At 33.4% G+C, this 26,456-nt stretch overlaps 2 protein-coding genes across 2 annotated transcripts; one reads left to right on the top strand and one right to left on the bottom strand.

Annotated features, from left to right (window-relative positions):
* Positions 1-66: 66 nt before the first annotated feature.
* LOC144854742 (glutamate receptor 3-like) lies at positions 67-10,258 on the top strand. Its single transcript, XM_078712703.1, has 9 exons — positions 67-481; positions 4,795-4,971; positions 5,468-5,716; positions 6,016-6,245; positions 6,374-6,706; positions 7,082-7,189; positions 7,415-7,546; positions 7,731-7,946; positions 8,097-10,258. Exons 1-9 carry the CDS (start codon positions 394-396, stop codon positions 9,249-9,251), a joined length of 2,688 nt encoding a protein of 895 aa, XP_078568829.1. The 5' UTR covers positions 67-393; the 3' UTR covers positions 9,252-10,258.
* A 2,278-nt stretch (positions 10,259-12,536) lies between these two features.
* LOC144853597 (glutamate receptor 2-like) lies at positions 12,537-26,253 on the bottom strand. Its single transcript, XM_078711328.1, has 11 exons — positions 25,866-26,253; positions 18,733-18,900; positions 18,117-18,368; positions 17,487-17,671; positions 17,026-17,079; positions 16,349-16,539; positions 16,064-16,187; positions 15,642-15,749; positions 15,383-15,523; positions 14,711-14,992; positions 12,537-14,598 (listed from the first exon to the last, which is right to left on the bottom strand). The coding sequence occupies exons 1-11, from the start codon at positions 25,942-25,944 to the stop codon at positions 13,435-13,437; spliced, it is 2,748 nt and encodes a 915-aa protein (XP_078567454.1). The 5' UTR covers positions 25,945-26,253; the 3' UTR covers positions 12,537-13,434.
* Between the last annotated feature and the right edge of the window lie 203 nt (positions 26,254-26,456).

Raw genomic sequence — 26,456 nt, 5'->3', positions numbered from 1 at the left:
TGGATAATATTGCACAAGTTACTAAGCTTACTACAGTATATCTATTGTCTAACAATTCATTTTACCGTATACTATTTAATTCATATGCCAATCAATTAGTACTTATGGTGTCGTTCCATATTTTACACACACCGTAATAGCTTTTCTATAATTAAAGTAATTACTTCACGATGAGGGCGCTTGTGTACTGTAACAGAACCGGCTTTACGCTCTGCGTCACTGATTGTAAACGAATAATGCATAATATCTATTTACCTCTAACGCATCGCACAAAGCTGGTTCTTCTCCGGCAGCAATTTTAGCGGCCATTTTAGACGATAAATGATATATAGTCTGTATTCTTTATAAAGTGCACGTATAAAATATTCCTCGATTGTAATATCGACGGAAGAAATGGCTCACGCCGTGGTACATTTTTTGGTTTGTGTTTTGCTTTTTCACAAAAATGTTCACATTGCTAATGGAGAAGGTGTTACATTTGGTAAGTTTTATACCTGTTGATTTTTTTTAATAAATGTAATTAATTTTTGCACGATACAGTATTAATAACACGATTCCTATGCTTTTGTAAATATGTAGGATTTTATCAGATTTATTAGAAAATAGGCTCAGTAAAAGCATTTTCGCATCAACTAAGCCGGAACCAATCATCTCATGTTATTATGTTGTTTACTTACTACCATTTTAGACTGCGGCCTATAGGCCTATAGCATATAACTAAAAGCATCAATTAATATTGCCGGTATCCGGATGTTGATTTCATCATTTCTTTATTAAAAAAATAACGAATGTATTTTAATTTAATTATCATAATAACAATTCCTATCATCTTAAATTACAAGACTATAGGCCTATAATAATACTATTTTTATTTCCTTAAATGTGATTTTTCAAGTAGCAGTATATCTTCCTGTTTTTAATTCGTATCTGTATTTGTGTTTACTTTAAAAATACTTATTTTAAATGCTTGTGTCTTTGTGTAAATTGATTTGTTCTAAAATTAAAAAGGTGTAAATAAATGGTGAATATCCCGATCAATATGCCTAAATATAATAATATCTGTGATGATCCACCATTTACTTCCATGCATTGGGTGAAATTTAATGACTAATGTTTTTAAATTGTATATAACAATATTAATCAACGTTTTAAACACCAACTGTAAAACAAATTGAACTGTAACCGAGAGTATGAATCACAAAGGTGATTGACGCATTATTTTCCCTGGTGCCTGCCTATGTTTTAGCTGGGTAACAACTCCCTAGTTTAGGTACCACATCATGATTGATATTTATTGACCAATCGCAGAAGTGTATGATGTTTTACCACATTCCATGAAAAGTTAATCAGAATGTGGTACCATTATATCTCTACTCCCTTGTGAATATGAAAATAATCAAATTACTAATAGGCCTATGCAAACCTCAATTAATACTGCACAGTATATTCAGTTCACACTCTTTACCCATGCGCGTATTACGTCACCTATCAAGTGAACAATATTGCCATAGTTCGCAGCACTTTCTTGTCAACCTAAACTATCAATCTTATTCTAACACTGTACAGTAGTGTTAGGTAAACAATTCAATAAAAGAGGCACTTGATGAACTTTCACATTTTTTACGTGTTACGCATTTTATGACTTTCGAAATTGATGCTTCTACTTTTAATATTTATTATATGTATCCTCCAAGATAAATACGTTTTGTCCAGAATTTGTTACGTATTATAGGTTTAATTTTACATTCTTTTTATTATTGACCAGGACAATAGCAGTATCATAATATAAATAGGTGGTTGCATCTGTTTAGGACTAGAACAATGACCAAAAACCGCATTATTATTTGTTATATTTCTCATGTGTGCGCTTTGCTGATGTATATTATTTAAAAACCTAATAAAATACCTATCTGATTGAGGGAGATGTTGACAAATAAACCGCAAAGTGCACTGTAAAGTATACCAATTTAGGAAACGTCATGGAGTTGGCCTTCACCCTAGTTGTTGAGGACGTTCGTATACATCCTAAATTGATCTTTTATTATTTATTGATTATTCAATAGCCAGCATAGCCCAACTATCTGTTTGATGCACTGTAAAGGTAGATTTTCAACGTGTTATGTTTCACTTAGCTCTGCTATGACTTTTTTACAGACTTGGCCTACAATACACTGTAATAAAATTAATACAACCCGACCCGCATAATGTCAAACATTTCCCCGCCCAGTTTTCCTAGTTATCTACCCTCATATTGGCCACTACCCAATAACAATATAATTATGACTACTAGTAAGGTATTTGGGTAATTTTCCAGTCAAATTCTTTGACCCGTAATGATCATGGCTCAAGTAAAGTTTATATAGCCAGATTTCAAAATACATTTTCCACTTTATTGTTCGAAAAAGTTGATAGCAAGCTCCGCGGCAAAATAGAACCGTTAAATTTCTGTAAAGCCTTTGGCGCTAAAATTAAGTTCACATGCAATTAAAGAGGTCACAGTTAAAAGAGATCTAGTTGGATAGCAATCGTGTTGTTAACAAAACAATTGTTGCTTCTATTGTTTGCATCAATAAAAGCTTCTGAATTGACGCTTGATTACACTTCAGTTGCTTTCTAATTCCAATTTCTAAGGATGTTTTCAATACTGTGGCTTATAAATCCCTTTGTATAATTTTAAGTATGCTGACTAACCGATGATGAACAGTTTGTTATAATAGTTTCGTCATTGGTGAACAATTTACCCCTGGCAATACCGTTCTCTATTGTATTTTGTCTATTCTAAACGACACAATGAAGGCTTTTTTACTATTGAATTTAGCTTTGGGTTAAGGTAGTACTTTTCAAACGAAGTAAGACTTTACAAACAGCATTTAGAAAATTATTTACATTTCAATGTAAGTGATATCGGTCGGCAAGCAAACAGATTTGAAACAACATCCAGACCTATAATTTTAAGTATGTTGACTAACCGATGATGAACAGTTTATATATAATAGTTTCGTCATTGGTGAACAATTTAACCCCTATTTCCTATGGCATTAATAAGCTAGAAACTTTATAAAAAAATGATAAAGTTGTACCAGTATAAAGCTATGCCTCCAAGTTTAAACAAGACTGAATTCAGGCTAAAAACGTTATTATTTTCGTTTTAATATTTAGTACAGTATATTTAAGTATCCCCTTTAACCAAAAAGGCCGATTGAACTATGTAGGTACTTATTTTATAGATAGACTTCAAAATGATAGACGTCTTGTTTATCATGAAATCTAACTTTAAACGTGTTTCATCAACATCATCCTTCTAACCTACATTTCGTTGGCATGGTTTGTTTATATGAACTGTCAAGCTATTTACATACCGTACCATGTAAATATGAATAAACGTAACGCACTAGTAGTCTGAAACCTTAATCAGAAATCATAAGAAAATATTGTCCTAGCTCTAAAGAATCTGGAATCAACGCAAATACTACTAATTAAACCCAAACGGAAGCATTGAGGAACGACGTTTGATACCAGGAATAGTTTTCAATTAAATTTACCTTTTTTTGCTTCAAATTTAAAAAAGAAATGTGGGTTTCATTCTTTGAATTAATATCAAAAACGAGTTCAGTCAAACAAACCATCAAGCCACGAAATGTCAAGGAAAGTCAACAAAAACAGGTGTACATTAAACATAATTCGACTGGGACTCATAATAAAAAGAGTAATTTCTACTTTCTATTTCGGGCACCCATCAAAACAGGTCATTCCTACTACCAGCTGATTGGAAGAGACCTGTCATGATGAAGTTATCAACATTATACTCTTCAAATCGATTAACATGCTTGGCGCGTGCAAAATGCAGTAGACATCGTAGTACAGTATCTGAATAATAAATGACAGCTCAGAGAGCCATACAGGAAAAATAGGTTTAGGATTTTAAATGTCTTTCTTACCAATTATTACACTTTGCCATAACTATTATTATATACAGGTACTTTGTTTGAAACTTTCTCCAAACGAAAGCGGAAATGATTTTTTTTCCAATTCTGATACATTTCCCATATCATGTTCCGCATGTTTTTCGGTATACACATTTCTGACCTCACTAATCACTACTCTAGAATATTTTGTATTGAATGTCGTTGCGTTTTATCTTACTACCATTGAACTCTCTCACTTATCATTGTTAGCTGGTTTCAGTATAATTATTTTCCTGTTTTTTTATTCTGGCATTCTTATTTGTATACAATAGCAATTAAGCTAAAAAACCGTGAGTCATCGGGCGTATACTTCGTGGTAACAGTAAAATAATAATTATTGATTAATTTACACTGGTAACAAGAGCGCGTCGTATATGCATATTGAAAGAACACGGATTTTGTATTTGTATATATATACGTTATTTTGGTTTAGTATGCTTTAAACTACACACATTTAATGTGATTTCATAAACGTGTAACTGTTTGTTTTTCTAAAAAATGAATTCCACTAATGAAATAATCAGGCCTAATGATTTCAAGTCAAAATCATCATAATGTTTGTACGCGTAAGCAATCTTCATTAATATGTTCATCGGTAAGATATATCAATAATTTTAAATAAAAATTAATTAATACAGTAATGGGTGTATTATGACCGTAAAATAGATTTTCACACAGCAAAGGAAAAATGCACAATTCGTGCATAAACGAATAATAACAAAAACATATTTTTTTTTGATATTTTATAAATTCATGTTTGTGTGTAGATAGCAAAGCGACTGTTCTGTTTTTTTTACCGTGTTGTCAATATGATTTTATTTTAATACAGGTGCCATACTAGGAGAAGAAACTGGACGGGCCGGCAGCGTTTACTATGAAATACTTGACCACGCCATGGCTGTGATTCGATCAAATGCTACATTCTTAACACAATTTCACAAAGATGTATCACAAGTTGTTATCGAACAACAGAGCAATGACGACTTATATCCAGCATTAAAAGAAGGTAAGAAATATAATTTAAAACAATTTTAAAATAGGTTTTTACTGTACCGTACATCAACAGCAATAGAACTAATTAGCGTGGTGTATTGATATGTTTAAATTGAATAACTTGTCTTCATTAGCCTTTTTTGTCCTGATTCCGGTCCCATTGTCATGTTTTTCTTTTTCAGTTTACGCGCTGCTTCTCATAAGCTTTGCTTGTTTGGATCTTGCCCCTCTTAGTTACCAAAAGTATTGTACTTTATCATCATGAATTAACAAGGGAAATAAATACTTGCTTTTGACTGGACTTTAATAAAAAATAATGGGGTTAGGGTTATCCAAAATAAAAATTATAAACAATGTTTTTATGGTTACTTATATTATTTTTCCATTTCAATGATATATGTACTGTGTTATTGGTCTGTGATTTAGTTTAATTTCTTATTTTGTATTATTATATTGAATATCGTATACAATACGACGATACATTTATTACAACAATCGTTCTTTTATAGTCTGCGATTTTATCCAACAAGAAGTACCATCCACATTAATTATCACAGAGGACGTATGTGGTGATGACGTAGGTACATTTATCAGTTATGGATTACCTGGACCAGTATTCACTGTCGACCCTGGTCAGTTTGGTTCCGGATCCAGAGCCATCAAGATGTACCCGATTCCGGAAGATATGAGCATCTTTCTTCTTGATATGCTTGATTATTTTAAGTGGCGTAAATGGACTATAGTTTATGAAGATTCTCGTAAGTTGTATTTAAAATAACTTACAGTATTATTACAGTATTAACCAGGGATGGCACCGTATTATAGGTTGAGGGCGGGGATGGCGGTGTTGAGTTGTTATAGGGGAAGATGAGGTTTTAACTGACGCAATAATCGTCTGATTACTGGACTTAGGCCTGATTTTTAAACACTGTCTGTGTACAGCTGCGCAATAGGACCATTTAGCCTTAAGACTATCTTTTATATTTTTTTGCAAGAAGTGACTGCAAGTACAACATTAAGTTATTGAAAAATACATGTTATATTTGTATTATTACAGAATACAATACATTTTCGGACATATTAGTTGCTGCTTCTGCCAACAAGTTCAACGTCACATTACGTGAATACGACGGTGACGTCGCCAGCTTAGCTGAAAAAATCAAGGCCGACGGGAACCAGAACATTCTTCTGATGACGGAGAGTGAGGAAACGACAATAGACATTATAAACAAAGGGGTAGCACAGGGAATATTCTCAAGCACATATCATTGGATGTTAGCCTATCTTGTAAGTCTTTTTGTGTTTTGTTTTCTGTCCCTTTATTATTATTTTGTTTTGAGAATCGACCGAGTTATTAAAAAAGTATCTATTCATTATATATTTATTGATAATTTACAATACCCATTTCGCCATAGGATGTATTTATCGATCGCAGTTTGGAAGAAGTTTTAGAGGAGGAAGGAGTTTACATGACCCGTTTCAAAATGAACTACACTACTGAATGGCAATACACATACCCATCCATACAGATCAATAATCGGGAGTCTCGCGAATGGAGTATGCGTGAAAAGCTGATTTTCGACGCTTTTGTCACAGCTGCGTACGGTCTCCGACGATATCACGAAAGACGGGGGGCTGCTGGACAGAGTCTTACTAACGTGTTTCCTGGTGAAAGTATCATTAAACCGTGTGAAATGGAGAATCCAAATCCCCGTGAGCTCGATCCTCTCTATTATGATATGCAATGGGTAAATATGATATATTTAATATGGTAATACAGATCTGTTACTCCACGCCTAATTTAGAATAGGATATTTGTGTTGCACATTACATCAATGACGCCTTATCTATATATTTTACTTAAAGAAAAGAATGTAATTATTGACCGAATGCGGTTGGATCTTGGACTGGACACCTACTAGATGATAGGCCTACTCTTCTTCTCATAATTTTACTTCCATTATAATCACATATATAATTATGTATTATATAAATATATTATTAATTATTTTATTATTTGTGACTAAAGTAAATGGGTAACATATCCATCATATCATAGCAACTGCTATGAAAGATAAAAACATCACACAACCACAATTTAATTATTATCTTCTGTTGTATAGTATAACTTTGAAGGACTAACAGGAAACATAGCGTTTGATGAGATGGGTAATCGTGTGAACTATTCCTTAATGGTGTACAGTGGACGTGGAAGAGCTTTCAATCAACTGGTAAGTTAAGATCATGAAGGAGTAAAGATGTCCTCATTCACTTTTCACCTTTCTTATTCTTTTACATTCCTGCTCATATTTCCACCATCATTATCTTGAACTTCATTTCAGAATTCTGCTTTATTACTATCTTATTGTTCGTTGTCATACTTCTCTTTCTCTACTTTCTCTTTCCAAACCGTTGCTTAGTTTACTTATTAATATTATTTATTATTTTATTAACAGAGAGGGGAGTGGGTGCAAAATCCTGCACATTGGGAGCAAAGATATTCAATACCATATGAAAGTGAATCCCGGTTTAACATTACACGATATTTGAAAGGTGAAGACAGGAAACTCCAAGTTGTTTCCATTGAGGTAAGGTACTTTTATTTCATCCAGATTATCAGTCATAAAGTTGTAAATTGGGTTCTATACACCAAACTGACCATGAAAATGTTCAAAATATTATATTATTAAAACAATCAAATAATTGAAAATCACACCGGTAGTGAGTATTGTATTAACAATTTAATTAATTTAATTTATATGTTCAAAATAGGCTCCACCATTTCTGATTGTCAAAACTGACGGAGAAAAAGATGCCACGAATGGTCGATTTGAAGGTTTTATAATGGAGCTGTTGGAGGAAATCAAAAACTCTATCAAACGTATTGAGTTCAACTATGAAGTAGAATTAGTTCCAGACGGTAAATATGGACGTCCAGGAAAATACAATAGAATCTGGAGTGGAATGGTTGGGGAAGTTTACCGAGGCGTGAGTAAAGCTATATTTACGACGACTAAATCATTTATTGTGGTTTTAATGGTTGTTGGTGGTAATACGACTCGCTTTTCTATACAAGAGTATCGTATACTAACATTAATATTCAATAACTTACTTTTAAGATGTCTTTATGTCTTACAGAAAGCTGACATTGCTGCTGGCCCGTTAACTATTCGACCAGATCGTGAGGGCGCGGTGTCTTTCACATATCCTTTTATGGATGCTGGAATTAAGGTAATGGTGCAGCATCCAAACCACGTGAAAGACGATGTGTTCAAAGTCTTCTACCCGTTCGCACTAGAGGTCTGGATTTTGAACGGTTTTCTTTTCTGCTTGGTCGGCTTAATTATGTATCTTTGTAACTACTTCAGTCCATACGAATGGAGAGCTGCTGCTGAAAGAGGAGATGTGTTTGAAGAGAACCGCGACAATTTCAATGCTAAGAACTCAATGTGGTTTTTAGCGTCGACGCTATTCCTTCAGAGTTTTGACGCATCTCCAAGATCAAATTCAGGCCGCGTCATCACAGTTTTCTGGTGGGCTTTTGTTATTATTATGGTGTTCCTACTTATCAGCAATGCACCATGGCACTTGAACTTTTCAAAACGTCTTACACGAATTCGAACTATGCATGAATTGGTGGACCAAATAGATGTTCAGCCAGGGATGATAGAGCCAGAATCAACGTTCTACTACTTCAAAAAATCAAGAGATAACACAGACAACCAGTTTTATAAGACGATACAGAATGCAAATCCAACTGGCAAGGTAAAAACAATGGAAGAGGCCGTGGAGAGAATTCGAGATTCTGGTGGATCGTACGCGTTCTTAGGAGAAGCACCAATTTTAGAATATGAGGCGTCCAAAGAACCATGTGATCTTTTTGTAGGCAGTGGAACTCTTGTGCAGCAAAGTTATGGGTTGGCAGTGCGCAAAGGTTCACCATTAGAAGAACCGCTTTCTCATGCTATTCAAAATCTTCGAGACAGTGGGGTCATTCACCGTCTGGAGCTTAACTACTGGGATAGGCACAGTCGATGCGGTAACTTGACTACTTGGGAAAAACAAGGTATATACTCTTATACTTCATACGATTTAAGGGGTGTATATTGCTTGTTTGCTATTGGATGTGTAATAAGTTTAATTGCGTTTGCTATCGAGTTCATGTGTTGCAATCCAAGACGCAAGCGAAAACCAACCAGTCAATCTCAGCCTCAGCGAGAGACTTCAGCGGGAAACGGAACCAGTGTTGACTATGAACTAACCGGCCCAAGTAAAGAGAAACAGTGGCTGTGATCAAACGTATATATAAGTTTATTTTGGTTTAGTTATAATGTCTATTTATATTGAAATAAAATAAATAGTTTGAACTAAATCAAAGTAAGGGTAACTTAATCTAAAGTTTAAACTCATGCTCTAAGAATAATTAATAATCCAATATTTTATTAGAAGATCATTTGCGTTTTTCGATTAATTGAAAATAGCGAGCTTTCATTTCGAAACGGTACGAAAGGAGTCTAGTTTCTAATAAAGAGTGATCTGCGCATGCATATAAGCCCAATATAAACGGTTCCTGTCATGAAATGAAAGCTCGCTTGTATGGTTTGAGTACGGTTTCGTAGTCTGTACTGATAAACATGCAAACATTCCATTTTCTCTCTGGATTAAATAAATTTATCAGTGCTACACTTCGTTTTGTGAGGTCTTTACTCAGAAAATACAAAACAATAATTAGACTAATTGATAGATTAAATAGACAGTCAGTATCGTATTTCTTTTTATATAAATTTGTAAAAAATATAACATTTTTTTTAGTTTATGTATGGATTTGATATAGTTGTTAATAGATAAATTCCATTGAGGATTTGTTTTATATGTGAATAATGTTTTTAATCATTGCAAAAGACAAGGCCATATACATGGCTGTAGTCGCAAATTTGAGTTAGTGTTTACCGACCGACCAACCAACCGAGATAGCGAGCTATAGAGTCACGTTACACGGCGACTAAAAATGTGGCTTTCGAAAAAAAAGAAGAAGAGAGGGTCAAGGTTTGAAGAGGAGACAGTTAGAAAGTGCTGAGCTGTTACCTACCAGTTTCATTTGTCAGTCAACAATCATATATAAAAATGTCTAGAATTGTGTTTATAACGACACATTTCTGTATTTTCTAAGCCTACTTTCCCATCCCCCGCCAATCCCTTTTCCCTCATCTACTCCATTAATTAGTAATATTTATTTATGGTTTTTTACATTTCATTATAAATCTAGTATAATATGTATATACATGGTTTCAGATTAGCTACAACAAAATTGATAATACCTTGAAAAGTGTTGTTACCCTCTAAGTACTTTTCTCGCTTAGGGCTTTCACGATTTAAAAAAAATATATTTTTAAAACTTTTCAGTGCATTGTAAATCTTAAAAACGATAGATTGGAATAAAAAAAAAGAAATATATTTGTTCGTTGTTGTTTTTTTTTGTTTGGATTTTAAATTTTGGTTACCATAGTTTGCTTTGATTTGAAGATTAAACGTAAATCACGTGAAACAACCACATTTGAAGATAAAAGGAACAGAGGAATGTGAAATAATAATACCTGTACAGTATTAACGATTTTCAAAATAATTGAGATATCAAACAATAGGAACGATATATTTATTTGTTTTAAATTAATATTTGTACTTTGTACTACACATTTTACCGGTCGAAGTACATTAATGGGAAAATGATGGGAAATGTGTGTTTACTTGCAGGCCTAAATAAAGTACTTGATTATTCCATGGAGAAAAACATATTTATTTATCCAAAAATGCATATGAAAATCCAAAGTTGTCACCTTTGACGATTGTTTAACCTTCCGGTGACTCGCGGGGGCAGCTATAGTACGTGGTGCCTCTGTGGTCACTCTCAGACATATTTAACTTATTACATAACAACTGAAGGCCTTTTGCGGGGAGCAATATAATATAGTTATTTATTTTATTCAGAAACACAGTAGAGTTTGTTTATGTTATATTTGTTTTTCCATTTAATAATATAGTACAAACTCATATGCCTTGGCCAGCTTTTAACCGTGCAGCAACCAAACTAATTAATATCAATATATTGTTAATAATGCTGGAATTATTTATTTATTTATTTCTAAATGATTCCTCAAACTACGGATGAATGTAGGCCTACACTCACCGTACATGCAACCTTTAGCTAAACAATTCTGGATGTCATGCTTCTTTTGAATCGTTGGAAAATATTTCTACTGGTATAACTCTTTCATCATTTATAATTTTAAGACCAGGAATTACCATAACAATAAATCCTCGACAGATTGATGAATATCTATGTGTTGACTGAAGTAATGCACCAAAGAATTCTAAACCACAAAGAATGAATAATACAATGTGGCATTCATTGTTACAGTACTGCGTTTCTATTGATTAAAACAACCAATAAGCCAGAAATATTATTGTAGCTTGGCGCGCCATAAGCTTGAGCTTTAAAGTTTTAAACAATCTTCTCACGTACGAAAAACAGCAAGATCAGAACAATGGCAATACCAATGAAAAGAATCTATTTAGATATAAAACAAATTATTAATCAATGTCTTTATATTGGTACAAATATATTCTTGTTGTGAAATATGAAATTCTAATTTCACTCTGGCTTCAGTTTCAGTAGGCTACTAATGACCAATAGCCGTCAGCATTTACATTGTCTGATATTCTGTATAGTTAAATTTATATACGTATCCGTATTTTGTACTGTATAAGTTCACATTCCACCAGAGGTCATGGTAATGACGAATGAGCAGTAAAACGGTTTTATTGGTATGTTACAGGAAGTAGTTTGTTCAAATAACAATACTCAAATGAGGTATACGAAATCAATACTTGACCTTGTTGGATTCCGCTCACAAAGCACCGATAAAATGTTGTGTTTTGCTATAATATTTACCATTACATTACAGTATTTTATAGTGATGTGGTTTAGGCTTTTAGACAAATACGATGAGATGAAATGTTTTCACCATTAGTTTAGTTGATATTATGTATTTTCTAATTTCTAGGTAAACACACATGGTTTACATAAATACTTCTATCGGTGTTTTATTTATAAACATTACGTAATTCCAAATGTTACCGTATATTGATTAGTCTATGGCGATTTGAATAGTGCATACACGATGATATATCATCATCACCTGGTCATGGAGGTGTTTTATACCTCCGTGCTCTGGTTAATCAACGGTTTTACTGTAAACTATTTATTGTTGCAATATCGTATTGGCAGCCGCATGTGGTACTGTATTACCATCTCACTTTATATCGTCATTAATTATTGATTATCTTCCAGATGATAATTATATCTTCACTTTCATAATTAACTACTACTATCGTCAGTCTGGGCGTAATCAGTAGGCCACTGTATGTTATAATAATCAACAGTACTACAAATTTATTTTTAATTTTTAACACAGTGCACACGCGTTACATGTAATTTTATTAATTAGTCTTGTTTACTCCAGTACAGTTTTAATGGTCACAATTAATAACAAATAACAACATAAGAGTATCAATACCAACTTTTATCAAACGAAATATTTATTTGTCAAAAAAAAACGTATGGGATGCCAAAGTCACAGAAAAATGTACAGTTTACATCTAAAAAATGTCCAAGGTGAACTAAACTATCGATTATTCATTTAGTGAATCAAAATCAACTTTACTACCGTTTACAGTATATCTAATAAAAATAAATCGTTACTGTACCTTATCTGTGTAATAAAATAATAATTTTACAATAAAGTAAAATCAATAACAGTAGGACATAGATGTTGTTATTAGCCTACACATTATGACTGCAATAACTGTCTTATACAAAAAACGAAAGTAGGCCTACAATAAATACGATTATATTTCTTACTCAACACACTAAAATAATAATAAACAGTTGTTTGATTATTATATTTTTGTTTCACTATATAAAATTGGAATGCTTATTAAATATTAGCAATGATTACAAATATCGTACATCTCATAAATACAAGTTGAATTTTAACCGTATAGGCCTAACCATGGTATAACTAAACCAATAATTCAAAATATTGAGTCTATTGCTTGGAATAAATGAAGGGATGTTTGGAATGGTCCAGGAAGAACCGTATTCTAGGTTGAACGACACCGTCAAAGTTGTCTGGGTACTTGACTAGTTACAGTATTTTAGGCCTTGTTAGTCTTCTTACCCAAATACCAGTCACTATCAAATTTAAATATTTACATTTAAAACAACCATCTGGAATAACATCCCGTATGTCTGATGTTATTATTCAAATATTACCTTATGGGTGTGTATTCTTAATTATACAAATTCATCTTTTCTAAAAATAACAGTATGAAAGTGTTCCATACAATATGTCTAACCCGATTTGCAAATACCGAATTGTTCGTTTCGTACTTAAAACTATAATCTATCATGACGTTATTACAAATATTCCGAAGCTCCGTGACTAGTAGGTTGTCCTGAGTTCCTGTAGGGGTCGTATTGTGGAGCACCTTGAGGATCGTCATTGCGTTCTCTTAACGTCGTCTGAAACATAGTTGGGCATAGCAGATATGCTACAAGATCGATAAAAAGCATTGTCAATGTACAACCAATACCAATCAGAAGAAGATAATAAGCTCCCTGTAAGTCTACCAAAGTAAGCGACCAAAGTCCTTCTCTTTCCCAGAAAGACACACCACTGCATTTACCCTCTCTGTACAACCATTTATTTTCGAGATCTTCAATGGTACCGTTTGATATTAACATCTTGATAGCATACGTGAGTTGATCCCTTACGGGTGAGCCACTTTTTGTAGCCATAGCAAAGGCGAACTTTTCCAATGTATGTTCACCAATATGAACATCACATGGCTTATTTCTTGTGAAAAACTTCAGTACATTGTTGTCTTCGACAAGGCTGTAATCACCATCTAACTGACGAACACGTTCAATACCATCTTGGATGTTTCGAACGATGGGACTAGGTTGGGTGGTTGCTACCATGTTGAAGAGTGCTCTGTTCGAAGATGCACCTGATGCCTTCAAGAAAGAATATACAGGCGCATCTTGCACAAGACCTACATCAATCTCCACTTTCTGGTTAAGTTCATGAACGCTTCGGATGTGTGAAAACTGTTTGTTGAATACTAAAAACGATGAAAGATGCATGCCGTAGAGAAAGACCGTTATCAATGCTAACATCCACCAGAATGCTGCCAAAACGCGTCCGGCATGTGATCTTGGCGAGGCGTCATAACTCTGCAGGAATACTGTGCTGACTGCGAACCAGATTGAGTTACGAATGTTGAAGTTATCTGCGTTGATTTCATATGATTTACCATCTTGCTCAATAACCGTTCTCCACTCATTCGGATTGTAATGATTGTAGAGGAAAAGTAGACCAGCAACAAAGAACATAGAAAAGAGAGTGATGAACCAAACTTCAACGCCAAGCGGGTACATAACATTGAAGGAGTAGTCATGAATATTATTAGGATGTTTTACTAGAAGGTGAATCTTTCCTTTCAAATATGTTTGTGTGAAGTCAATATCAGCTTCTCTTTCGCTAGTTTTAACTAGTGGTCCGGCAGCCGCATCTGCTTCCTAACATGAAGAAAAAACATTCAAAATATAATTATAATAAAACAAAGCACTTTGAATTTATAATACATGGTCATGTGAAGGATACTATAAGGAGAATTGACAGAGAACTTACACCTTCCAAAACTTCTTTCATCATTCCATTCCATTCCCCAGTTACAATGTCTTTTGTTCCGTAGTTTCTTTCAGCGTCGCCAAACACCTGTAGACGGTAGTCTATATCAATATTTAGAGAACGCTGCAGTACATCTTGGATGTATAACATGAGATCAGGGAGGAAGCCCTCATATCGATCGTTCCCAGTGAACTGTGTTACAAACGATTGCTGCTCGAAATTTTTCCTCTCTTCGTCAGTCATGTATTCTTCCTTATTTTTAGTCATTACGTACGGAGCAACCTACATAAAACAAGTATGATACAATTATCATATAAGTGAATATATTAGATATTTAAATACATTTATGTATACTTATTTACTGTCCTCTCTCTTGCCGGATAACAACGCATACAAATCGTTTTGACTTGAACATTTTCACAGCATCGGTAACGTTCTGTCTATTTCTATCAACATTTTTGTGACAAAAAATGTGATGTGCCCCATAATGGACATGATGATGTCATATCACTACAATATTTGGGCATATCACTACCGTTTTTGAACACATCACACTTTGTTGGTCAAACTAGTGTAGACAAAGCTTTAGTTTGTTCACAAAGTGCTGTTACCCTAGGCCTACTCTGTATTTCAATGAAATGGAAAGAAAATTATCACTGAACGTTTCCTCACCTCAACCATTGAAATAACAAGGTGATCGTCTTCCGCTTGGAAATAGGGATACATCCTAAGTCGCTGGTTAGAAAACCTGTCAGTTTGTCGTTTAACGCGATTGTATGGATCGTACTCGGGATTTTGAAGCCACTCACCTCGCTGGAATAAAAAAATATGTAATTGTATGAAGAATATCCACAATTACTATTGTCTTGATGCAATCCTATGTTAACTACTGTGTATAAATCTTAAAAAATTCCATATAATGCATAATTACCCAAAAATGGAGAGTATCTCCTACGCCACTGGTGATGGATATCCTATAGTTCTTTCTACTTCCCTGCTCGTCGAATGCTACACGACCAGACATTCCTTTAAAATCAACCTGAAAAAAAAATAATGTAATCGCGTAAGTTTTCTATATTAATTGTGTCCAGATATTAAGTACGGTGCTAATATCCAATCGGACGATCTTGAAATCCGCCATAAATTAAAAAGCATAAGAGCACTCATCCGTTTCCAAAAAAAAAAAATAAATAAATAAATAAAACTTGGAATCAGATGCTGATTTTAGGCGATTTTTTCCGACGCAAAGTGAGGGGTCTTCCCCTAAACAAATTGGGAGACCTGTCTCCCCCATCATTCAAATTAACTGCGCAGTACTAGGTAGTATAGTTGTATACAGACCATCGTACATACCTGGCTAAAGTAATCCAGCAGAACTGAACTATCCTCCGCTGAATCACACCGTTTCATGTCCACACGTATGTTATTGTTTTCGTCTACAAATGGACTGCCATTATCGAATCCTCCATTGTCTAGTCTGCATAAAAAATCACGATATTAAAATGTATAGGACAATTAGGCATACTGAAGACAATAGATAAGCAAAACGTTGAAGAAATTAGCCAGAGAATTAAAATATGGATAACCGACTAAAATGAATGGTTTGTATAACAGTTTGAATAGGGTGTATGAACGTACCCGAACATCCTCAACGCATGACCCGTGGCAAGAGCGGAGTCAAAAGCCAATCGCTGACGGAATTCATATTTTGTACGTTGTTTGGTGGTGGTTGTTGAAAGACTACCGTCCGTCTCATTCATACTGAACCTTGTGATAAATGCATCTGTGTACCGGAGTTCTTCAATAAATCCACGCTCCAAAAACAAGTCCTATTTCACAAAAGTTAAGAAAGGTTTAATCACTTATCCGATTCTATTTTGAGTACTAAGCATGATAGTCCTTTATCTTTAAAATTGGCATTTCATACATAACTGGAAACGATGTATAAGCTAATGTTGCTAAATACAGTAACATGCCAATGTATAACAATCCAAATAACCCATTATGTTAAATAAGTGTTCATTGCTAACATCAACCTCTCTTGATTAATATGAATACATGTAATATGTTGATATAAAGTTCCACGTATGTTTAAAAAAAGAAACTGTTGAGTTTTCATAACTAAAATATACGTGGTGTACCGCAAATTTTATATCAACATACTGATTTCGCCGTGTAAACCTACAAACAATATAATACATGACATTTACTCGTACGATATTTCACAGTACTACATAGGACGAACAGAAAATAGCTCCATTAGTATTTTGTCATTTACATTTTATTATGAAATATATACTATATACGGTACTTACAATATTTGCAAGAATCCAATGAAATCCTTTAGTGACAATTCCATATTCGATGCCCTGTGAACAAATACAATAGAACTGTTAATATAATATTTACCGTAAAGAAAGTCAGGAGTGGTGGAATAGTTATGTTAGTTATGAGCAATTTCAATTTTCTTCGACAATAAAAGAATATTTTTGTATTGTGTATTTTTATTTTATGTCTGGCTGCGACAATTACTAACAATACTTTACTATATAATATTGTTCGCGGAGCGCGGTGTCAAGGGCCGTGGAGCTGATCTTGTCGCAGCCACAGATAAACCATTTTTCTCCGGAGCCCACCATCCTGTTGTTACTGTAGATTGCCTTGGTTGAATTAAGATAAGGACGTAAAAATAGAACGTAAATTGCCTTGATTGTATTATGGAGGTGTATACCTCCATGATTGTATCAAGTTATTCATTAGATGACATATTATTTACCTTTTCGATTACTTTCAAGGCGACTTCTTCTGTAAATGTGTATAGAATAATGTTGTTTACGTCTTGTAGGCTATCAAGCTTGATGGCATCCGCAGTCTCCTTGAAGTCTTCAGAAAGTGGCAGTAGACGAATGTTCCAGCCATAGTCTCTTGCTCCTGCTAGCAATGGCGACAAATTTTCGACAACTAAAAGAACATAATAATGGTTACAGTATATTATTATTAACAAATCCTGTGTAGTGATGTGTTACTCCATGACTTAAATATTTTCGACAAATAAATAACATAAGTGATGTGTTATTACTCCATGATAACATCATAGAGACAAATTATCTCTATGGTCACACTGACACATCCCCCTTTAGTTATTTTCTACAGAGTAAAACCACGTAGACCATAAAATAATGTTATACCTTAAGGAGATAAAGTTTATGAATTGTAAACCACTAAAACAAATTACGTGTCAAAACAGTTTCGTCAAGCTGGCTTGACACATTAATTATTTTACTGGTTTATAAAAATGAACTCAGTCTCATTACTAAATCGAAACCAGATGAAAATTCTTCTTGAATACAATTCAAGGAATTTAAGTAAAATTATATTGAATATACTAATGTATAGGCCTACTTACTTTTACCGTTGTCGTAGAGTATTATAAAATCTACCCATTTAAAATATTGCAGCATGTCTACAAGCAAAGCATTGACATCTTCTGGTGATGGGTACATCTTTATAGCTTCCGATCCCAAACTACCTGGATCAAGGTTAATAATGGGCCCAGTTGCGTAAGTGATAGTGTTTGACAAGTCATCGCAATCTTCGCAGACATCTTCCGGAAGGACCAGTGAAGTTATTCCTCGGCCTACGACTGATCCAGAACAAACTGAAAAGAAAACAAATGAAACGGCATATTACGATTTGAAATTTGTGGGAATTAACGTGATATAGTGGTATACTATATCAATCAGTGTATATTATATATATTTACCCACATCCAACTTAGTCCAGATTTAGGATTAATGCACAACGGTGATGTTTAGGCTAAAGTTTGGTTAGTTGTAGGTGAAAGGCGAATACAGATCACTAGTTACAGCATTATATTTTATTCAGGTTTACTCGAAACATTATACAACTATTACTGTAGGCCTACTGCTTAGTACTGTTCTTTTATTGTCTGACAGTGATTTATTTTAAATATAACAATCTCAATTGGTCCTCCTATAACGAGGATTTAAGAGATATCTTACCGTAAACAAGAGACTGCCAATAAGAGCCGTATGTTTGTCTTTGCAGATCTAATCTGATAGTATCACGGCCTAGAAAAAATTCATCGTCTTTAACATGCTCCAGAGCATCACGCAGAATTTGATCGTACTCTCCATCCGGGCTACCTGTTCGTTCCCCAAGAATAGCAGCTACAACAATCAAAAACAACAAAATAAAATGTTATAAGAATATCACACATGTATAGGCCATGTTATAATTGAACTGTTTAAATAATAATAATAATTTTTATTTAATTCAATTTATGATATCAATACTTATTGAGAAGCAAACAAATATTTCTCTAGACCGGCTCGATCATCCAACTTACCCCCGGTGGATATACAGTAATGTCAAAGATTCCCTTTAAAACGTGTAATAATGTACGATATCATTATTATATTATAGAAAACTCATACCAGAATATTTATCGTTTTATTTTTATGGTAAAAATATTCTCTATAATATTCAAAATTCGTTATCGATATAATTATATAACATTTGTTTTTTTAGATTATTATCATTATTAATTCTAGGCCTAATTTTGTTTTAATAATATTGAAATACAAAGGTGTTTAGCCTATTATTTTTTATTATAATCTGTATAGGCGTATATGGGTTGAATATTGGTTTACCTATATTAAATATATTACGAAATTAGACATGGAAAGCAGAGCAATGTCTGGAGTAAAATGTTATTCTTCCCTGCCCGCGATACGCTGTGTAATTAGTGGACCAGTAGTCATACTTCTTTCGTCATTTGATTGCTGATATTAAAATATTCTACACAAAACAATGGAAATGGTATTGTGTTTTTGCGTAAACGCCCTTATTAATCATCATGCCTGCAAATTAACATATTTTTTTAAATGGCAGTGTACAACAATAAACGAGCTGCATATAAGACGAAATCACTTACAACACAGTAGCCTACTGAACACATCCTTTGTTAAAACACAATAAAAAACCAAACATGCGTTTACAATAGGAAATTTCAGTAGCAGGTATTTGAATAGATAGTCGTCGTTTGAAAATCGATATTTCTTATAGCTGAATATAACAGTATAGTTAGGGAATTTTAGGTCAAAAAAATGCCAATCTGTGAAATAATTATTAACAAAGGTTTTTCAGTGGATTCATGTTCTAATGCATCCCAAGTCATCCCAAAAAATTCCTCCATGAATTTTGACCTGGGGAAAGGGGGTCATTTTGAGGTCAAAGGTCATTTGGTGTCAAATTAGAGATACGCCTGTTATTGTTTTAATAACGTTGTGAATTTTGAATGTACCTCATTTTATTTAGTATCAAATGATAGCTTACTAAATTATCTTTATTTTGATATATAGTTATGCAGGTATATATTGGGTTATAGTATGAATTTTGGTCAATTAATACTAATTTATAAGTATTTTTTCCAAAAAAACAAAAAAAATTATATTTTTACACCAGAAAAAAAAAATTAAGGTAGCACTCAATGGTAACGAAACTTCTCTAAAAATATCTCTCCAATATAATGATCATGTGTAAAAAAATTTGAATCATTTGATAGTTGATTGTGGACATAGGTGTAGATTGAAGTTATTGAGACTAAAACTGATAAATATCATGTTTTTCATGTACTCTGTACTGTTTATCATGTAAACAAAATGGCCACTATTTTCATACAACATGCTATATTGTATTGAGTTAATTTTGGTGTCAAATTGTTCACAATGTATATGTTAATATTAGTTCTAATAGAAAATTTTTTGTAAAAATGACCGGAAACCCCATTTCCAGCAATTTTGACCTATGACCTCTTTTCGCCATATCTAAGTAACGGCAGGTCGGAGAGAATTAAAACTAGGAGCAAATTGTTCCCAATATGTATATTTATATTCAGTTTAACAGAAGATCTTGCTTGAAAATGACCGGAAGTGTGGTTATTGACCTTTGACCTCTTTTCGCCATATCTAAGTAACGGCAGGTCAGAGAGAATTAAAACTAAGAGCAAATTGTTCCCAAGATATATATTTATATTCAGTTTAACAGAAGATCTTGCCTGAAAATGACCGGAAGTGTGGTTATTGACCTTTGACATAAATTTATAGTTTATATATTCTAGTATTACTTCTATCACCCATTTTTTATGAAATTTTAACCTTTGACTTGTTTTTCTCATCTAAATAATGACATGGCATAGAGAGTTGGAACTAAGCGCAAATTGTTTATAATAATAACTATACAAGAAGTACATAGGAGCCTCTCAGGATGGATTTTAATTCAAAGAGGTGTTGGGGCGGGGTGGGGGAGGGGTTTGAGGGGGGCTTGTGGTGGTTGTTTGGTAACATATAATATTATATCTTAATTTAAAGAAATATTTACAGAATGGTCAGAAGTTATTGGACAACATAATACAGTGTTAATATGTCTCAACAAAAGTTAAAATTTGAGCTGCAGACCACCTTAGAGATTTATTGAGTACTTTTTCCCACATAGACCGATGCAAGGGACCCACAGTTCGATCTACATGTTTCCGATTCAAGGCCAATTTATAGGCCATAGAGTACCCAAAAGGTTCATTTGGGCAAATCGATATGAGTTCCTTAAGAATCGTATGTAATAGCTTTTTCCCATATGGTCGAATCCATATTATAAGACAAACAGTTTCATCCAGATATCCATGTATCTCCAATAAAGGGCATGTATGGCCATAGAGAATCCAGAGGTTACTCCTGGTTCATTTTGGGAAATCCATATGGGTTCCTTAAGGATCAGGGTTGCACAGATAGGCTGGAATCCACAGTTTTACCCGATATATTTCTAATACAGGGCCTTATGTAGCGCACCACATAGAGATCCCAAAAGGGTCCTTAGAGGGTTCATTCGGGCAAATCCATATGGGTTAGGTTTTTTTTTTTAAGTTTATCCTGTTATGAGACAGACTATATGGGAAATGTTTGACCCATGTCCATTACAGAGCCGGTATGGCCCATGAATATAGCATGTGAGATTAGGAGGAGACAAAATTAACTTTTGGGATAAGGGTACTTTATTATAAAATAACAAAATATGTGAGGTCAGAAGACATAATTAACTTTTTCGGATAGGGATACATTATGGGTGTGTGTTTGTTTTGTGTGTGTAATCGCGTTTTGTTTCGAACCTTAGTTAATATATGGCTCCTCCCACTCAGACTTGCCTTTTGGACTTTGCCACCTTCTTTTAATTTCTATTATTTATTACACAGAATTGAAATTTTGACATTCTTTTATTGATTCTCTGATGAAAGTTATGATTTGTATGTTACATTTTATTTTTTTAAACCTTATTATTACGTTTCATTGTTGTTCTTTATTATGTTTCTATTCTGCAATTGAAGGAAATAAATGTTTATTTTGAATTTGAATTTATTATGATAGGAGAATTCAAATATGTAATCGGGCTAAATGTTTTTCAGCATTAAATAAAGCTTTTTTTGAGGAAAATACCATAATAAACAATTTTTGGTAGAATAGGCCTACTTTATTAATATATATGAATATGCCCATAAGAAACATTAAGTCTCTTTGACCAATGGTCTTCAGAATACAGCTTCATGACCATCTAAGGTCATGATTTTCCACCATTTCTAATTCATTTTTTATAAAATACTTTATTACAAGTAATATAAATATGCATATAAGAAACATTTTGATGCCAAAAGTAAGTCTCTAGGACCAAGGATCGCCGAGATACATGTGTTATATGCCTTAAAAGGTCAAAGGTTATTTTCCACCATTTCTAATGAATTTTTGAAAAAATACTTCATTATAGAAAATATAAATATGTATATAAGGAACATTTTGGTGCCAAAACTAAGTCTCTAGGACCAAGGATCACTGAGATACACCTGTTATATGCTTAAAAGGTCAAAGGTCATTTTCCACCATTTCTAATGAATTTTTGAAAAAATACTTCATTATAGTAAATATAAATATGTATATAAGGAACATTTTGGTGCAAAAACTAAATCTCTAGGACCAATGGTTACCGAGATACAGTGTCATATGCCTTGTAAGGTCAAAGGTCAAATTTAACCACTTTCCCCATCCCCTGATGTCTGGAGGAATTTTTTGGTGTATATTGGTATGTGATAGAGTATGAATCTGCAAAAAAACCTTTGTTAATAATTTTTTCACAGAAAAATCAAGATATTCCCTAACTAGTAGAAGGTCTATGTATTTAAATATTCAAGTACATGTAGTACACTTAAATGTAATGTTCATATTAGTGTGTGGAATATTTGTAATATGATAGGCCTACATAGGCCTAAAAAACATAGTAATTGTGCTCAGATTGCAGAATACCGACAGTATTCTCTCTATACTCTACGAAATATTCCACTTTTTTTTTTATACGGGACAAGAAATTTAAAACGAAAGAGACAAAGCTTCATTCAACCGTTGAATCATCTGCCTGACTGACTAAGTGAAAACAATATTCACAGTAAAGAAACCTAGGCCTACTGAGTAAATGGAGGGATACTGAAGGCATTGATTGCTGTTTCATTACATTTACACAACGTTAACTTCCTCCTGCAGACTGTATTTTGAGAATAAGGTCATTGTCATTTACCAATTCTAAATCAACCTCCTCAACGTCCAATCACCATAATTACAATTTGATTAATTACAATCATTCAAGTACTTTTCACTTGTGAATATGGGACGCAAAACTAAAATTTATTCCGAAATAATTTATATGTTTAACTTTAACCAGGTTTAACATTATATCTAAAATGACAGCTTGACGCTCCATATGCGAGATGGCCGCAAAAACATGAACATTAAATTTTAAATTTCAAGTGGGCTGTTGGTTACTAAACATCGTACGATCGATGAAAGAATTTGTTTTTTCACATTTTTAAATCTCAAGGGCTATATGATATATAACGCTAGTGCACCTGTGAATGATTTTATTTGAAAAGGTATTGTTCGAAGGCTGGGCCTCTGTTCCGACCCTTTGAATTCAAATCGGTTGATTTACGATCCACAATGGTGGTGGGGCTTTTTCTTTGCAATAATATTAAGAGCCACAGAGGTATATTTTTGTGTTCGAAACATGCCTGAGGATTACGAAATAATTGCTTTTATTTATCTTGAGCTAGAATTTCGAGAGACGACGGGGCTTGTATATTGTTTACGAGGTTTTTTATTTGCTGCAGTTATATATGTCTTTGTTATTCAGGTACACAGTTTCTAAAATGTGAGAACAAAGTTTACTTACAGGTACATTGACATGGCAGTTTCAGTCAAAGTGTTGAAGTGATATACTGGGAATTAATATTAATTTATAAACACTAATGAAGCAGTACTGATGTGAGGAAGTCTATAGGAATTTGTTTGCAAACAAACAAATTAGCAAAATGTAGCTACCACGTATGAAAGGCACCAGTCCGTCTGAAAGTGTTTGATTTATTACCTCAGAACTTGACCCATGACCCACGATGTGTCTCAAGTAAATTAGGACATAAGGGTATAAACCCAACAATAACAAATCTATATTTTCAGATTCACAACGGAACAAACAGAAATAATATTCATTAAAAAAAAAGATCACCACGGTTTTTGTAATTTGAATAGCTGAAAGAATTGACTTCCTTTGTGAATCAGGCAAACATTTCCTATTTGGCGTCAAAATGTCTAAATTTAAAATAATATAACTGACTTTAGAAAGCAGAAACGAGTTTGTACAATTGGTGATGAATCTCATTTTACACGGGGTTAATCACAATATTGTCAATGAAGAATTTCTATAGGTGGATTAGCCTCATCAACGACCAACAAAAGACATATTGTGCTGTGACAGTATTAGGAATTTATGACTCATAAACCCGATACATTTTCAATCACCTACTGTAATAGTTTGGAGGGCGCCCTTATATGTGATAATAACACATTATCAATTTAGATCTGAATAGATTAAAATATTCAAGTTTTAAGAATAAAACAATGTTTTTAGTTTTAGAGTTGGATAGTTAGATTTACTGAAATATCTGTCTTAAGTTAAAATATTTGAAAATAAACTCAATGCATGCACAAATGCTTCAAAGCCCCTTGTAGATATAATATATTATAATATCTCTATAGACTATGTAAAAACACACACACAATTATACGTTCAATTTTTAAATACAGTGAGATATTATTTTGAGGATCTATTCTCTTTATTATTTCTCATAATACCAAACTTCTTTTTTATGAAATTATATCGTGAACCGCAACCCTTACTTGTGTTTCTTATCAAATACCTTCTTGTTTAAATATGATTAATGTTGAACTATACTGACTGGCTGGCATTACTGTAGTTAAAAAATGTAATTTTATCTTCTGTATAAATGGGCATTAAGGCCACTCGATTAGTTTCATTAGCATAATTAAACTTAAAGGTAGTGTATTTAATACACACAGACGTTTCCCTGCATAAATTATTTATTAACGAACGATGCATGAGTTTGTTTAAATCTTTTGTTTTCGTTTTTAAATATGTAGTGTTAATTGATTTGTTTTTAATTATGAGTTGTGAGAAATCTATTACGCCATCGACAAAGAATGTGTTTCCTTATAATACAGTACAGTATACTCTTTCAACATGCCTTCTACACCTTAATGATACTTTCATTAAAATGTATATACGTAGTGAATTACAGGCTAATAAATTAGAAATATAAGTACGGCGCCTAACGAAATGTGACGCTTTCCATCCACAAAAAAAAAGGAAAGTAAAAGTCGCGCGTCCTCCGGAATCCCCATGCCCCGGATCGACATTTAACGTCTAACGTACGGTATGATTACATTTGTTTGGTAAACATTTCAAATATACGCAAACAAAATTAGTAATTATATTACTTATTTTATGAGCAAAAAAAAATTAATTGTTACAGAATAATGTTAGTGTAAAGCTATACACACGCATGTCATTGTATAGTCAAAACTAACTAGTTAATTATAGGCATAGACATATTATTCCGTAGGCGACTGGTATTATTAAATGTATGTTAGAAACCATCAATACAATGACAATGATAAAAACGTTAATTACATTTTTAAAAATTAATAATCTATTGGTACGTAAGAAAATAGAAAATGAAACTTACCCATTTTCAACTCAAGAGCTATAGCCACTTGTTGGACTCCGATGGAGAGAAGCAACACAAGCGCCACTTTCATCGCCATGATATTTCAGTTATATTGTAGCTCTAAATTTCGATATATTTATTGGTAGTGCCGCGGAAATAGGTGGAATACAAGATGGCGTTCGACGCCAAACTGTTTTCTGTACTATATTGAAAGTAGAAATCGCTTGAATAGAGATGATTGTTATTCTGTTCTTGTGATCCGGGTCTACGACTAAGCCATCAATTCTACCCCAGAGGTCACAAAGAAAAGGAACAATAGCGAGTTGGCTTTTGAAATGGAAAAGAATGATCGGCCTATGTCCTTCAATATGCAGAATTGTTGTTCAACCTTATAAGGGTCTATTGATTGTTTGAAAATGGTATTAATGATGAATTCCTGTGATGACGCTTAATCTGACAAAAACAGGTCAGAGCTTACCAGCTAAGGCTCCACCCACTAATGAGGTGATGCTTTTTCCTCGATATGCGCAGACGACAATTATTGAGTTGTTGATAGTTTTTTAACATAAATATACAGATATTATATGCCTAAAATAAACAATAATATCT

This window comes from Antedon bifida, chromosome 10 (genome assembly GCF_963402885.1).
Source record: "Antedon bifida chromosome 10, ecAntBifi1.1, whole genome shotgun sequence".
Lineage (NCBI taxonomy): Eukaryota > Metazoa > Echinodermata > Crinoidea > Comatulida > Antedonidae > Antedon > Antedon bifida.
The sequence above is the reverse complement of the archived record's forward strand: the minus strand, read 5'-3'. Positions and strand labels throughout refer to the sequence as shown.

Bases quoted from the DNA above. Each gene is read 5' to 3' on its own strand.
- LOC144854742 (XM_078712703.1), top strand. From the start codon at position 394: ATGGCTCACGCCGTGGTACATTTTTTGGTTTGTGTTTTGCTTTTTCAC. The intron at 4,972-5,467 runs GTAAGAAATATA...GTTCTTTTATAG, and splicing joins ATATCCAGCATTAAAAGAAG to TCTGCGATTTTATCCAACAA. The intron at 7,947-8,096 runs GTGAGTAAAGCT...TATGTCTTACAG, and splicing joins TTGGGGAAGTTTACCGAGGC to AAAGCTGACATTGCTGCTGG.
- LOC144853597 (XM_078711328.1), bottom strand. From the start codon at position 25,944: ATGGCGATGAAAGTGGCGCTTGTGTTGCTTCTCTCCATCGGAGTCCAA. The intron at 17,672-18,116 runs GTAAGTAGGCCT...ATGTTCTTTTAG, and splicing joins ACTCTACGACAACGGTAAAA to TTGTCGAAAATTTGTCGCCA. The intron at 14,599-14,710 runs GTAAGTTCTCTG...TCTTCATGTTAG, and splicing joins TGAAAGAAGTTTTGGAAGGT to GAAGCAGATGCGGCTGCCGG.